Source organism: Anolis sagrei, chromosome 5 (genome assembly GCF_037176765.1).
Source record: "Anolis sagrei isolate rAnoSag1 chromosome 5, rAnoSag1.mat, whole genome shotgun sequence".
NCBI classification, from domain to species: domain Eukaryota; kingdom Metazoa; phylum Chordata; class Lepidosauria; order Squamata; family Dactyloidae; genus Anolis; species Anolis sagrei.
The window spans coordinates 13,642,976-13,659,700 of record NC_090025.1 but is presented as its reverse complement, the minus strand read 5'-3'; the positions used below and the strand labels follow the sequence as shown (position 1 = coordinate 13,659,700).

General features: G+C 43.4%; 1 protein-coding gene across 2 annotated transcripts in view; it reads left to right on the top strand.

Annotated features, from left to right (window-relative positions):
- Positions 1–10,151, top strand: part of CCDC158 (coiled-coil domain containing 158) — a 64,195-nt gene extending 54,044 nt beyond the window's left edge. The window contains exons 21-25 of one of the 2 annotated variants that reach the window (XM_060779373.2): positions 1,602–1,663; positions 6,497–6,706; positions 7,052–7,075; positions 8,132–8,233; positions 9,972–10,151. In XM_060779373.2, coding sequence (XP_060635356.2) covers positions 1,602–1,663; positions 6,497–6,706; positions 7,052–7,075; positions 8,132–8,233; positions 9,972–10,048 — 475 coding nt within the window. In that variant the 3' untranslated portion in view covers positions 10,049–10,151. Of the gene's footprint in view, positions 1–1,601; positions 1,664–6,496; positions 6,707–7,048; positions 7,076–8,131; positions 8,234–9,971 lie in introns of both variants that reach the window. The other variant, XM_060779372.2, reaches the window with a different exon arrangement.
- The last annotated feature ends 6,574 nt before the right edge of the window (positions 10,152–16,725 follow it).

The window sequence follows — 16,725 nt, the reverse complement described above, 5'->3', positions numbered from 1 at the left end:
ATATTCTATTGTAGCATCTTAATTTGAAGATGTACGAGCAGGCTGGGCTCCCTCTCCAGGGAAGCTAGAAAAAGCAAGTGGTAGTAGTAGTAGTAGTATTAGTAGCAGCAGTAATATAATAATGATGATGATGGGTTGTTGTGAGTTTTTTGGGCTGTATGGCCATGTTCCAGTGGCATTCTCTCCTGACATATTGCCTGCTTCTGTGGCAAGCATCCTCAGAGATTTTTCAAGTTGCTCCTGACATGAAAAAAAATAATTAGAGGTTTGTTCAGAAGTCTGTTGGAAATGAGGCAAGTGGAGTGTGTGTATATATCTGTGGAATGTCCAGTATGGGAGAAATTATCCTTGTCCGTTTGAAGCAAGTGTGAGTACTGCAATTAGCAAGCTTGATTAGCTTGTCAAACTACACAGAGAAACCATTGAAATCCACAAACATGTGGACAATTTCAATAGAAAGGAGGAAACCATGAAAATGAACAAAATCTGGCTACCAGTATTATTATTATTTAAAATAACAGTAAATAAAGAGGAGCACTCAGGAACAGGAATTCCAGACAGCAAACAATCAAGTGCCAGTTAACACCTTCCAATCAAAGGATGTCTCTAGGCAACAGCAGCCAGGCTATCTCTGTGCAAATACCCTCACTGATTAGCATAGAGTAGCTGCAAGGCTACTCTATACTAATCAAGCTTGTTAATTGCAACATTCACACTTGCTTCAAACAGACAAGGGGCCTTTCTTCCACTCTGGACATTCCACAGACAGATAAACAGACACACACACACTCGCCTCATTTCCAACAGACCTCTGAACAAACCTGTGAGGATGCTTGCCACCGATGCAGGTGAAACGTCAGGAGAGAATGCTAGTGGAACATGGCCGTACAGCCTGAAAAACTCACAGCAACCCAGTGATTCTGGCCATGAAAGCCTTTGACAACACAATTAATGATGATGGTGATAGTGATGATACAGTATATGAGAACACCTTTGTTGCATATTATAGATTTAATCAGCTCTTTCCAGAATATTCCTTACTCACTTAGGGTCTAGACTTTAGAGCTTCTCTAGAGTCCATCCTGAGAAAGTGGTACTTGGTCTAGGCAATTTATTGCGGCAATTTATGTATTAAGATCCATCTATAATGTAGAATTAATGCAGTTTGACACAACTTTAACAGCCATAGTTCAGTGCTATGGAGTCATGAGAGTTGTAGTTTTGCAAGGTCATTAGCCTTCTCTGCCAAACAGTACTGGAGCACCAAAAAACTATAACTCCTGGGATTCCATTACATGGAGTCTTCGCAGTTCAAATAGCATTAAGCTGCATTACATGTACACGATAGATATAGCTTTGGTCTCTTAACATGTACCAAAGCTATTTCCTTGAATATTAGCTTTTCCCGTACCTGTTAACAGAAGCCACTTATGAAATAAGATCTTTTGCATTTCAATAAATACCTTGCTTTTATGGATGGACTGAATGCACAGTCACTGGGCTACAAAGTAGTTATCCTATAATATGAAGGAACATTCGAGTTTTGGTATTTTCCTTGGCTGTTGAACAGTAGATAGCAGCTATCCTTTTTTTGTGCATAGGGAGCCTTCAACGTTGCATGCTGCAGACCTTGAAGATCCAACTCTCTCTCTTCCCTCCAGCAGTAAGTTTCCACTGGTTGCACTAAACAGTGTTTGATCCAATGGCAGTATGAATTAAGTTTGGGTCTTGAAACAAGTGGCCTGGACCCCACAACATTTTAATTGGTTTTAATGCTTACATCAACAGTGAGCAAGTTTATAATATTTTTAATGTGATACATGTGTTTATTATTATTATTTAGTTTTGTACATTTATGAGTAATATTTGTGAGTTTATTCTCAACTTTACTGCTATTTATCGTCTATGTATTTGATTTGTTTTACCTTTGTTGATTGAATTTTCCTGATTGTCATGTGTTTATTTGTTTTTATATTGGGGTTTTTTTTTCTGTTGTAAGCCACCCCAAGTTCCCTTGGGGAGAGTGGGTGGGATTTAAATAATATAAAGTTTTGCTGTTGTTGTTGTTGTTTTCCCTGAATCAATGACCTCATGTTCCTGTATACCCAAAAAACTTGCTCCAGAGGACTGGGAAATCATTTGGAACATTAGGTTCTTGTGGGTTTTTCCGGGCTATAGAGCCATGTTCTAGAGGCATTTCTCCTGACGTTTCGCCTGCATCTATGGCAAGCATCCTCAGAGGTAGTGAGGTCTGTTGGAATTAGGACAATGGGTTTATATATCTGTGGAATGGCTGGGGTGGGGCAAAGAGCTCTTCTCTGCTGGAGCTAGGTGTGAATGTTTTAACTGACCAACATTCACACCTAGCTCCAGCAGAGAAAAGCTCTTTGCCCCACCCCAGCCATTCCACAGATATATGAACCCATTGTCCTAATTCCAACAGACCTCACTACCTCTGAGGATGCTTGCCATAGATGCAGGCGAAACGTCAGGAGAAATGCCTCTAGAACATGGCTCTATAGCCCGGAAAAACCCACAAGAACCTAGTGATTCCAGCCACGAAAGCCTTCGACAATACATCTGGAACATGTTTATAGGGTTGGAGGCAGAAGTAGTAGGAACCAAGTTCAGTATTCAGGAGGATGTTGGGTATTTCTTACAGCAACAAAACTCAAACTGTGCTCTACTGGGCCCAGGTTTCCTTTCTCCTCCCTGCTCCTTTTCCTTCCCCTCCAAACATGTGGTGGTGGGGAAGGAGACACTGATTGCTCCCTCACTGCTGAAATGCCAGAAGTGTGGCTGCGGAAATGCCAGCTGCCGAAGCAGCTGGTGCTGAAGTGCTGCCTGCGAAGTACATGCCACCAGAGTGCTGCTGCCAGAAACACGACCACCAGAAGCTCCCTTCCTTTCCCTATTCCCTTCCCACTTCCCCTTCCCACCTTCCTTTCCCCTTTCCCGTCATGCAGACTCAAGAAGGAAAGGAAGGAGAAGAAAGGAACAAAGGAGGAAAAGGGATGAGGGAAGGGAGGGAAAGGAAGGAAGGGGAAGGAAGGGAAAATGAAATGAAGAAAGGGAAGGGAGCGGGCTGAGAGCAGCGGTTAATAAATGCAGGAAATAAATAAATAAATAAATAAATAAGGGAGGGAGGGAGGAAAAGAAGGAAAGGAAGGAGGGACAGGAAGGAAGGAAAAAGGAAGGGAAGCGAGAGGAAAGGAGGGACAGGAAGGAAGGAAAAGGAAGGAAGGGAATGAAGGAAGGAGGGAGGGAAGGCAATGAAGGGAAGAAGGAAATGAAGAAAAGGAAGGAAAGGAGGAAGGTGGGACAGGAAGGAAGGGAAAGAAGGAAAGGAAGGAGCAGGAATAAGGAGGAAAGGAAAAGGGGAAATGAGGGAGGGAAGGAAAGGAAGGAAGGAAGGAAGGGAAGATAAGAAAGAAGAAAAGGAAGGGGAAGGAAAGAGAGGAAAGAAGGGAAGGGAGATAGAGAAGGAAGGTCCTTCATTTAGAAGCACCATCCTTTCGCATGGAGTGTGGCAGAGGCAGCTGCCTTCCTGTCTGGATGTTAATAAGAAAGAGTGTGTCTCTGTGTGTGTTAAATGCGTGGTCGTGTTGCCGGAGACAGCTGAGCGGGGCAAGCAGACATAAAGGAAGGAGCTGAAAAAGAAAACAGAAGGATCTAAAGAAATGCGGGGGGAGAAGAAGAGGGAGGAAAGAAAGAAGGAGTTGGTGGGGGAAGAAGGGAGCAGGATGCAGAGGAATGGGAGAATTCAAAAATAAAACTTGTTTCTGCCTCTTTCTTTCCTCCTTTCTGCAGTGAAAGGAGGAGGAAGGCAAGAAAGAGTTGACGAAGAAGGGAACAGTCTATCTCCCCTTTTCCCTCCCACCTGCCTGCCTGCTGCTTCCACAGGGGCATCTTGGAGGAAGAGGAGGTGACGGGGGGGGGGGGGGGGCAGCCAAGAGGAGGAAGGCTGCTGCTTCTGCTAGCGAGGGAGGGACTTTAGGTGCCCATCCACCATCCTCCTCCTCTTCCTCACTTATAAAGCGGCGGCGCAGTTTCAGGCTGACCATTGTGTTGTTATTGTCTCCACTACCACTGTTTCACATGAGGAGGAAGGAGAGGAAAAGGAGGAGGACGGTGGGTGGGCTCCTAAAGTCCCTCCCCCACCTGCTTGCCAGCAAGAGCAGCCTTCTTCTTCTCAGCTTTTCCCCGGCCTTCCTCGCATCCTCCGCCTCCTCTCCTTCCTTGCCTGGGGGCTCCCCTGCTGCCCCTTCCACTGCTGCTCGTCCACCCCTTCCTCTTCCCCGATGGCCAGCCAGCCTCGGAAGAGGAGGACAAGAAGCGGCTGCGATGGCATTTTAGCCTAGCCTGTGGGCTCCGCTGCCACTACTCCTTGTCATCCTCCGGCCGCTCCATTAAAGTGAATGCCAGCCGGCTTTAGAGCCTCGCCTCCAGGCTCCATTGCCCCTTGACTCGAATATAAGCTGATGGAGGTTTTTTCAGCCCCAAAAAGAGGCTAAAAAACTCGGCCTATATTCAGATATATATGGTATATAGCCAGTGGGAGGGGCTACTAGCTCAGTTCTTTTCTGGAGCTGAGGCACAGCCACAGTTTGATTTGGAGCTGCAGCCTGCGCAGGGTTGCAGGTGCAGATTGCACAGGAGACCCCAGCTACCCCATCGATGCCGGCGCTCTCAGCACCGTCTTTGCCTGTCCTCTCTGCTGCAGAGATACAGGATGAGCTCATGGAGGCTCCCTCTCTAGCCCTGCCCCCACCATCGGAGCCATTCCTGGCACTGGTGTCGGGCTCACCGAGCTCAGCATGTCATCAGCACATGTGGCCTTCCTCGAGCCATTGGTTCCATTCTTCGTGGCGTCTATGTTACAGGTTGGCATCGAGGAGCAGGTTATTGTCAGCCTCATCATTGGGCTCCTCTCCCGGTAGGGCGTGGAGGTGGTACCATGTGCACTTACGCTGTTCCATTTCCTCTTCCCACTGGGAGGTATTCACACCAAGAGCTGCAAGTTTTCTGGTTTCTGGCAAATGACCCAGCAGGAGTAATACTTCTATTTTGGGCCTCCTGCACCCAAAGGTGCTGGAAATTAATTATTCAGATTCCTCAGGTAATGCAAACAAATCATCCCAAGGCATCAAGGAGCCAGAACCTGAATCGTCTTGTACAGGGGACTTTAATAACTTTGTGGCCCTAATGGGTTGTATGATCACAGCCCTTGATCTTCCTGCTCCTAAGCCTCTTGCTTCAGTTGGGGACCCTTTGCTTCCTTCGGACCAGCAAGAACCTCCACCCTTTACTGCTCTCCCAGCAGTGCCGTACCTTCTCAAGTTAGCCAGAGTCCCTGGCATCCCTCTGGCCGTGGCCTCGGCAATTCCAAAAAGGTTAGATTTTTTGTATAAAGTTGATCTCACCTTGGCAGATTGGGCAGCTCGTCCCTCCAAACCAAATACTGTAGTGGCCAAAGTGGCCCAAACGCGTCTTCAATCACTCCAGTTGACAAAGAGGGAAAAAAGATTGACTCTATGGGGGGAAAAGTTCATGTTTCAACGGGCCTTTTTACTCATACGGCCCATTATGCAACATATATGGGTGTGTATCAAACATTTTTGTGGTCCAAAATTCTGCCTTACCTTGACCAATTACCTTCAGAAGACCAGTATCTTCCCAGGGCTTTACAGGCAGAGGCTCCTGCTCTTGCCAAGCTACAAAAAGATTTTGCCAAACATCTGGCGGAATCAGCAGAGAAACTTTTTGATATGGCCACGTCCATCCACTGCCATGCTTGGCTCCAAGCTTCCAACCTTTCTGAAGAGGGACGTTCCCTAGCGGAGGACCTCCCTATGCACAATGAGGGCTTCTTTAATCCTGCCACCACTGAAACATACTCAAGAAGTGCACCAAGCAGCGCACCAATTTGGTTATCCTTGGCAACCTAGCTTCCAGCAGAAGTCGCAGTGGCAACAATCTGCTCCCCCTTATCATAAGAGTTATATTAATGTCTTTAATTCAGGTTCTAGATCTCACAATGGCACCCTTCTAGGTTTCAGGCTGACCGTAAACATAATTATGCAGCCAAGGGTGGATTCCAGCCCTATCAAAACAGGGCTAAGAACCCGGGGTGTGCTAAGCGGCGCCTTTGATGGGGCTTGTTCTTTCTGGGGTTAGGGACGGCCTTGCTATCCAGTCCTTTCTGAAGCTCCCTGGCCCAGTGAGTTTGAGGTCCTTCAGACCAACACCCCTCTTTTTTCCAGGTTGGGATCCCCTGGAGATGTTATTCAAGGTTTTGATAGCTGCATGGTTTTGAAGCCTTTTCCTAAAGGGAAAAGGGAATTCCCATATTCCCTTGAAAAGTGGGAATGACCATTAAATTTTATAGCTAAGTTCTATTATTCGCTCCTCAAAGCTGTGTTAAATGTGTTAAAGAGTTTTATTCCATTCATTGAACTATCATTTTTACTTGTGTGTGCTGTCTTTCCTGTGTTAGCTACTCAAGCAATCTTCAGTTCTACTCCTCGTTGCACCTCTTCGAAGAAACCGTCCCCAGAGGAGAGGTACAAAGCGAGGTCTCCTGTTTACTCCTTGCTCACTGCACCACTGGATGACCTCAAGGCTTCTTCTGCACCTTCTTTGGAACGTCGATCCAGTCTGAAAAAGAGCTGCTCCCCTGAAGCCTCAGCCTCTGCTGCCAGTAAAAGTAAGTGAGAAGCAGGCACGAAAGGATTACAAATATTTGGAAAATGGTGGGAAAGAACCTGGATGAAAAAATAATAACCCTGGAGAATCTTCACAGTTCAGGAGTACTGCTTCCAGTGCAGAAAATGCTCCTTTCTATGCTACAAAAACCACATGTGACTATTGCGACCAAACAGAATCAAAGGGGACAGCATGCTCTGCTGTCTGTGTAAGAATTGGATGTACATATATAATAGTAAGGATTGCCACAGAGAGATGAAGTAGCTATGAATGCATTTGTTTGTCTTTTTGACTATCAGAAAGATATAATGCTAATTGGTTTGTGATATTTTTTTCCTCCAAGCAGATAGTTCCTTCAGCACTGGTTCTTGTAAGTATGATTTTGCTTCTTTCATTTGTTTTGAAACATAAAAGTGAAATTCTGGTGCAGAGTTAAGCTTTAAAAGTTTCGAAATACTTTATTGAGAGAACTACATTTCAATATAGGAAAGTTAGGGCTCGAATAATGATTTAATCAGAGTTGGACCGTTTTATCTTTATTTATGTAAATATTCAAAAACATTTAACCTACTGATACCTCAATTAATGATACCAATTAATGTTATTGGTATCTATTTTTATTTTGAAATTTACCAGTAGCTGCTGCATTTCCCACCCTCGGCTTACACTCGAGTCAATATGTTTTCTCAATTTTTATGGTAAAATTAGGTGCCTAGGCTTATATTTGGGTTGGCTTATATTTGAGTATATACGGAGAGAGATATATATTAGTTTGAAAACATGCAAATGTGAGTAGATCAATATGTACTGCTTCAACAGGAAGGTAACGGCGCTCCATGCAGTCATGCCGGCCACATCACCTAGAAAGTGTCCACAAACAACGCCAGCTCTTTGGCTTAGAAATGGAGATGAACACCACCCCCAGAGTTGGACTCAACTAGACATAATGTTAACAGGAAACCTTTACCTTTATATTTAGCATACTACTAGGCAGCACATTCCAGTGTATTGTTAAACACTTCTTATTGCTATGAGAAGTTTTTGCATCTATAAGAATCACATGAGCTCAGAGGCCTGTGGAAACCTATCCTGTGCAACAAAACCTGAATCCTTGGGGATTACATTTTTGGTGGGAAAGAGCAAGGCTAAAACTCATCCTTCTGTTCCAACCACGGTGTAGTTCACCCTTACAGGACACAATGAAGGTTCTTTATTTTCAAATGACAAAATTTTTTGTGGAGGCCACTCAGTTTTGATCCCACTACATTTTTGCAAATCAGTTTTGGGAAGGAAGTGCACCTTGCTAGCAGAATCAAGAGTATAAATGATGACTGTTTACTTTTTTCCCCAACTTATATTTATTAAGAATAATTTGGCTCCGAGAGGTTGGAGCGTGAAGGAAGTTTGTAACTGTTTGTGTCCATAGCCATGCAGGCAAGGGAAGCCAATGGAAAGGCATGCAGGAAGCTACAGAACAAGATGGAGAGTCTGCAAAACCTTGTGGAAACATTACAGTTGAAAAACCAAGGTATGGAGATACGCGCTGTGTGAAGGTTTAGGTCGCTTACATGTCTGAAGTCTTGTATTATACTGGCCTTATTGCATGTTGCTCTCCCTTTTTATTCAGAGAGTTACACATTAGGCCAGAGATAGAAGTTGTTTGGACCAGGTGCCTCAGTGGAATGGAGTTGGTTAAATGCTCTTGAGCCATCTCCTTGATAGGCAATGCTCATATCTTCTGACGTGTCTTTCCTTTAAAAGCAGGGGTGGCAACTTTCTGTCTTATAAGTATTATTATTCCACTTTAACTTCAGTGGCAACATGTTGTGGAATTCTGGGATGTTTAGTTCTTTGGCTGAGGTTTCCAAAGACCCCTTCCTAAACTGTTAAGTTCCAGAATGCCTTATGATCTTGCCATGCTTGTTAAAATATGATGGTAGCACTATAAGAGTATAATGTCATAATAGCCAATAGTTTCCAAGGACACTAGTCTGCACCTGAAAAGTGTCTTGCTAATACCTACAATTTTAAAATGTGTTTCAAAGTTTTTATTTAAATTACTTAGCTGGAACTGCTTCAAAACCAAGTAGTGGCCTTCACTCCTCTACCATTTTTCTTAAGAAATGGTTGCTCTTGAGACCTGATGGCAACAGACAGCTGGAGGCCAGCACTTTGCTTGGAAGCACTTCAACTCACCTTTGCAAAGGGAAGGAAGGGGCAATGTCACAATATGAAAGACCCTCTCGCAGAAGGAAAATAAACTCGATACGAAAAGCGGGAGCAGGTATCCTGCTTTTTGGCATCATAGTTATAAAAAGAGGGATTACACTGAGGTCTTTTCATCAGAGATCCTTGGTGCAGGGCTGGTGGCTTACCCTCCACAGCTCAGCAACCATGCAGGCCCTGGTAGGCCCGCACGCTTTGGACCTACATGTGCGGGTCTGCCAGGAAATGCAGCTGAGTGCCGAGTAAAGAGCACTACTTACTCAGTGCTCAGCTGGAGGTCCTGGCAGACCCACACATGTAGGCCCAAAGCGTTCGGGCCTGCCAGGACCTTTCTGGACCTGAACAGTTGCCAAGCAGTGGAGGGCAAGCCCTGGCAACTGGCAGTGATCTCCAGTAAAGCAACCTCAGTAGCAGTGGCATAAGTTAGGTTTCCCAATTGAAGTGGGAAACAGCAGCACCCCTAAAGCTATGGGGCAGGGAGCATTTGTATAGCATTGCCCACCCACTATCACCAATGGGACAAAAATATTTGTTTTTTTCAGATATTGGGATAGGCACGGCTTTCGGAAGCAGCGCTTGAAAATGAAAACAGGGCCATATGAATTAATCAAACAGAAACTGATAGCGATCCTATACAAATGCACGAGACTATTATCCAGAGTTTTCATGGTTAAGCAGGGATTCAATCCCTGGTTTGCAGCATGGTAGTCCAATGCTCAAACCACTGCATCATATGGCAGAATCCCAGATCTGGGGAAAGGCATGGGTTGTAAATAGATTATACAACTATGTGATGTGCTTTTTCCACTTAAAGCAAATGCCTGCAAGAGCAACTGTTTCTACCTGCAATATTTCAGGCATTCCTCTCTTTGGAGACTGCAATGTGTATAAATGCATGCCTCCCATAGAATCTTGTTGCTTTAGTCTTGCCCCAAGGAAATAGTGCAGTTGTGATGGCAGTGTAGTATTAATGACCTTTTGCACAGGAATTATTTCATGTGTGGTGGTATCAATGACCTTTCTCCCTATGGTACTTCCAGCAATGTCTACAATGATCAGATGCCAGGAAAAGAAGATTGAGAAAGCAAAGGAAAAGGAGAAGAAGCTGTCCAAATGAAATGCAGTGTGGTTTTCAATGTATCTCAGTTTGCACTCTTGTTAAATGGACTGTTGAATGCCTGCTGCTTCTTTTAATAATAAAAACAGACATAGTTTTGTAATCGGTCTCTTGGACTTGGAGGGATGCAAATCAGCCACAAGCATAAAGCAGCAATACGAATCGCAAATAGGTTCATGCAGGATTTGGCCAGCACTTTGTGAGGGAAGTTGGGAAAGCTCCTTTATGGAAGGGAGGGATTGCAATAGCATGCTGCAACCATCCAGAGGTTAGCAGAAGTAGGATAATGCTAAGAACCCTAGAGCAGGCTTGGACAAACTTCAGCCCTCCAGGTGTTTGGACTCCAACTCCCACAATTCCTAACAGCCTACTGGCTGTTAGGAATTGTGGGAGTTAGGATTCAAAATACCTGGAGAGCCAATGTTTGCCCATGCCTGCCCTAGAGCATCCCTCGCAGTTACCAATGGTTTCATAATGTTATTTTATTCATTTATTTTTAATTCGTACCTCATCCAGAGTTCTGACCATTTTCAAGTCATTTCTTTTATACGTGGTCAAGTTTTGACTTCATAGTAGCTAATTAACCCAAATAAATGGAGCCCCCGGTGGCACAGTGGGTTAAACCCCTGTTCCAGCAGGACTGAAGACCAACAGGTCGCAGTTTCGAATCCGGGGAGAGCGAGGATGAGCTCCCTCTATCAGCTCCAGCTCCTCATGCGGGGACACGAGAGAAGCCTCCCACAAGGATGGTCAAAACATCTGGACATCCCCTGGGCAGCGTCCTTGCAGACAGCCGATTCTCTCACACCAGAAGCAACTTGCTGTTTCTCAAGTCGCTCCTGACACAACAAAAAAATAGATAAGTAGATCGCAAAGTTATTTTCTTATACCAGGGAGCCCAGTCGTGGTCTTGTAGTGTTACAAAAAAAAAGCCAAGCTAGCAAAACAAGAGGGAAAACATTCTGGGACATCTAATCACCTCTCAACAAAAGATTCCCCCAGGCACTGCCAGGCCATCAAATGCTAATCAAGGTGGTCAGTTGAAACATTCACACCTAGCTCCAGCAGACAAGAGTCCTTTGTCCCACCCTGGTCATTCCACAGATATATAAACCATTTTTCCTAGTTCCAACAGACCTCACTACATCTGAGGATGCTTGCCATAGATGCAGGCGAAACGTCAGGAGAGAATGCCTCTAGAACATGGCCATACAGCCCGAAAAAACCTACAACCCAAGCTAGCTGTTTGACTGCTGTTTCTCTAGATGGCAATGCGGAGCCTTTAAAAGTCAAAGGTTTCCCCTGCCATTAAATCTAGTTGCGTCTGACTCTGGCGAGGGGGGGGTGGTGCTCATCTCCATTTCTAAGCCGAAGAGCCGGCATTGTCCATAGAAGCCTCCGAGATAATGTGGCTAACATGACTACATGGAGCCCTGCTACCCTCCTGCAGAAGTGGTACCTATTGATCTACTCACACTTGCATGTTTTTAAACTGCTAGGTTGGCAGAAGCTGGGCCTAACAGCGGGAGCTCACCCCGTTCCCCAGATTCGAACTGCCAACATTTCAGTCAGCAAGTTCTGCATCTCTGGTTTAATCCGCTGCCCCACCAGGGCGCCAGTGAAGCCTTTATTTGGAAACAGTTGTCAGTTTAAATTCAGGAAATAAAGCCCGACTGCTCATTGGAGGGAAGGATAGTAGAGGCAAAGATGAAGTACTTTAGCCACATCATGAGAAGAAAGGAAAGTTTAGGGAACACAATGATGCTGGGGAAAATGGGAGGAAAAGGGAAGAGGGGCCGACCAAGGGCAAGATGGATGGATGGCATCCTTGAAGTGACTGGATTGACTTTGAAGGTGCTGGGGGTGGTGACGGCCAACAGGGAGCTCTGTTGTCGGCTGGTCCGTGAGGTCATGAAGAGTTGGAAACGACTAAATGAATGAACAACAACAAATAATACATCAGGAAATTGCCAAGTAAAGCAACACCTATTTCCTGGGATATGGTAGCTTTTAAGCTCTCTTGGAACACACTGCTTATGTTAATGTACATTTTACATTATGCATCAATGTATTTCCCTCTGTAAAATACAAATGTTTTATTTGCTGTCCTTCATTGCTGAACAGAGAGGAGGTGATTGCACCTGAGCTGTACAGTGGTTTTAGAATACATCAAGGAGCCCCCGGTGGCGCAATGAGTTAAACCTTCATGCCAGCTGAACTGCTGACCAAAAGGTTGGCATTTTGAATCCGGGAAACAGGGTGAGCTCCCATCTGTCAGCTCTAGCTTCCCATACGGGGACATGAAAGAAGTCTCCCACAGGGTGGTAGAACATCTGGGTGTCCCCTGAGTAACGTCCTTGCAGATGGCCAATTCTCTCACACCAGAAGCGATTTGTAGTTTTTCAAGTCGCTGCTGACATGAAAAAAATCCTACATCAAGGAGTTTGCGGGAGGCTGAGATCCAGTGGATCACATTCCGACTTGAGTCATAAATAAATAAATAAATAAATGTTCTTTTCAGAGCACGATGGGAAACTTGGCTATCCAGATATTGCTAGACTTCAATTCCCATCATCTGCAGCCAGCCTAAGCTCATTGGGAGGATGTTAGAATCAAACTCCTCGCAGCTGAGCTTTCTTCTGCCTACATTCTGAATATTCGCTCCCACAGAGTGACTGCTTTACTTTGTCCTTCCTCTTTTGCGGAGCCACAATTTCTTTAGGTACCATCTATGCTCAATGTTTATTTAGACTTTGAACCCTTGTAGAATAGCAGAGCACTCACTGCAGTAACATACCTCACCCAAAGTAAACATGCCCGTTGTTTAGGAGGTAGTTGCATTCAGGTAGCAGGCACAGTTGAAAGCCACCAATCCGTATCTATATCAGTAAAGTAATGATTTTGTTAACGTAAGCTTTTAAAGTAGCCATGTTTACTAAGTGAACATTTATGTCAAGTTCTTTTTGTTTACCTTAAATAACATAATTGGGGGGGCCCGAAGGCACAATGGGTTAAAGCGCTGAGCTGCTGAACTTGCTGACTGAAAGGTTGGTGGTTCGAATCTGGGGAGCAGATTCCCGCTGTCAGCCCCAGCTTCTGCCAACCTAGCAATTCAAAAACATGCAAATGTGAGTAGATCAATAGGTACTGCTTCTGCAGGAAGGTAACGGCATAGACCTTGGAGGTGTCTATGGACAACGCCGGCTCTTTGGCTTAGAAATGGAGATGAGCACCACCTCTCAGAGTCTGACATGACTACATTTCATGTCGGGGAAACCTTTACCTTTAATGTAATGGGAACCCAGTCTCTCAGCATCCCATTGCTGTTCTCTCCCTTGTCAGTTGCAGTGAAATCATTTACTCAGGCACCCCTTATATGCTGAAGGTCCTGGACAGTTTAAAAATAAATCTATAATATGTCAGGTATGCTCAGTATCCAAACATATATATAGCCTAGAGAAATATAGCTCTGCAGTATAAGCCTAGTTATTCAGCCCATTTTTTCAGGCTGAAAAAGCTTCCCTTGGCTCAAGGTTATTAGTTTACTCTGTTGTTGTTATTTTATTGCATTTATTATTTTACTCTATTATTTTTATTACATTTATTATTTTACTCTGTTTATTGTTATTACACTTATTATTTTACTGTATTATTACATTTAGTATTCTTCTCTTTATTATTATGATTACATCTATTTACTCTATCGTTGTTACTATTCCATTATTTTACTCTATTAATATTATTTCTTTTTTAATCTATTATTATTATTATTATTACATTTGCATTATTTTACTCTGTTTATTGTTATTACATTTGTTGTTTTACTCTATTATTATTACATTTATTATTTTACTCTGTTTATTGTTATTACACTTATTATTTTACTCTATTATTACATTTATTATTCTTATTATTATTATTATTACATCTATTTACTCTATCGTTACCACTTTCAATTATTTTACTCTCTTAATATTATTTTATCACATTTCTTTTTACTCTATTATTACATTTACATTATATTACTCTATTATTGTTATTACATTTATTATTTTACTCTACTTTTCTTAGTATTACATTTGTTATTCTATTCTTTTTATTATTTTACCCTATCATTATTACTGCTTTTCCAAGGTTTTTAAGTGGCTACTGTTTTTGAGAAATCCATAACCTAAAGCTTTGTAAATAAAGTTAGCAGCTTTGTAAGACAGAATTCACAAAGTACTGGAATGGGGAGAAAACCTATAGTCACTTCCAACTCTGATTCTAAATGTTTGGAAAATAAATTGTGCTATTTTACCCAGCCCCTTGCCCAAACTTAGGAGCATATCAATTGTTGAGTTTCATCCCTGAACTGCACAAGTCTCTTGTGTCATCAGGTTTCCAGACCTCAATGAGTAACTAGACTAGAGATAGAATTAGGCTGGGGCATTCTTTCCCCCACATTCCTAGACATGTTTTCCCAGATAGTGATTTGTCTTTACTCTTCTTCCCTGCCACTGTTTCCTCCCCTTTTGATGATGTAGCACTTCCTTTTTAAAGGTATTTTTTATTTCCCTGGGGTTGACCACGCTGTCTCTACCATTTCCCAATCTCTTCTGCCTTTTCTTCCTCCCAGTAAGGACGCATTTTGCCTCTCTCTAGGCAAAATGTAGCTGCATGGAGCTTTTTTGATTTTTTACCTTTTAACTTTCTTAGAAGATGAGATTTAGTAAGCTAGCTAGCTCCAATACCTATTCCAGTGTTTCTCAACCTGGGGGTCCGGACCCCTGGGGGGGGGGTCACGAGGCGGTGTCAGAGGGGTCACCAAAGGCCATCAGAAAACCCAGTATTTTCTGTTTGTCATGGGACTTCTGTGTGCCAAGTTTGGTTCAATTCAATCATGGGTGGAGTTCAGAATGCTCTTTAATTGGAGGTGAACAATAAACTGCAGTGACTCCAACTCCCAAATGTCAACGTCTATTTTCCTAAACTCCACCAGTGTTCATTTGGGAATATTGAGTATTCGTGCCAAGTTTGGTCCAGATCCATCATTGTTTGAGTCCACCATGCTCTCTGGATATAGGTGAACTACAACTCCTATACAAGGTCAATGCCCACCAAACCCTTGTTGGTCATGGAAGTTCTGTGTGCCAACAATTCCATCGTTGGTGGAGTTCGGAATGCTCTTTGATTGTAGGTGAACTATAAATCCCAGCAACATCAACTCCCAAATGACAAAATCAATCCTCCTCCCAACCCTACCAGTATTCAAATGTGGGTGTATTGGGTATTTGTGCCCAATTTGGTGGGATCACCCCAACTGAGGGTTGTTTGGAGCCTAACAGGTCAGATTCCCCAACATAAATTCCTGTGCTAGATCAGAGCCAGCTTTTATCTCCCTGGCCAGGTCTCCTTGTGAAGTGTCGCTGTGTACTCAGAAGAGGCTGAAGTTAGGTAACATACTTTCTAAAACATACCATCCCTCCCATCTGTCTAGTGAGGTATTACAAATATGACAGCTTCAGTCTTTAAGTTCCATCCAGAACCTGCCACAGGAATGAACAACCTCCACTTAAGTATCCTAACAAGCGTGTCATGTAGGCCAGTTGGAATATTCCAGTAGTAACCTCTCAGCAAAGGCCCCCTGGTAGTGCAGCAGTTAATCCACTGAGCTGCTGAACTTGCTGACCAAAAGGTTGGCAGTTCAAATCCGGGGAGAAGGGTAAGTTCCCAATGTTAGCCCCAGCTTCCGCCAACCTAGCAGTTTGAAAACCTACAAATGTGAGTAGATAGGAAAAAGGAACGACTAGATGATGGGACCAGACAATGTTTTTACCAAAGAGACACTATGGATTTATGTTTTACTAGCTGTCCCCTGCCACGCTTTGCTGTTGGCCACTCTGGTGGTCATGGGGGTTCTGTTTGGGAGGTTTGGCCCAAATCTGTCATCGGTGGGGTTCAGCATGCTCTTTGATTGTAGGTGAACTATAAATCCCAGCAACTACAACTCTCAAATGTCAACGTCTATTTTTCCCAAACTCCACCAGTGTTCACATTTGGGCATATTGAGTATTCATGTCAAGTTTGGTCCACATCCATCATTGTTTGAGTCCACAGTGATCTCTGGATGTAGGTGAACTACAACTCCAAAACTCAAGGTCAATGCTTACCAAACCCTTCCAGTTCGTCATGGGAGAACTGTGTGCCAAGTTTGGATCAATTCCATCGTTGGTGGGGTTCAGATTGCTCTTTGATTGTAGGTGAACTATAAATCCCAGCAACTACAACTCCCAAATGACAAAATCAATTTTTTGAGAGAACATACATTAGGTTGTTAGGTGTCTTGTGTCCAAATTTGGTATCAATTCGTCCAGTGGTTTTTGAGTTCTGTTAATCCCACAAACTAACATTTTTATTTATATAGATTGATTTTGTTAGGGTTTTTATTATATGTTAATGCTTTTAATTGTACTTATGTTACTGCTGACATTGAATTTTGCCCTGTAAACTGCCTTGAGTCGCCTGCAGGCTGAAAAAGGCAGTATACAAGTACAATAAATAAATAAATATAAATCAATAAGTACCGCTTCTGCGGGAAGGTAACGGCGCTCCATGCAGCCATTAAATTTTAATTGATTAAAATAGATAATTTGAAGTGTTAACTTAAAATAGTCTTCTACCAGAAGAGAAATAAA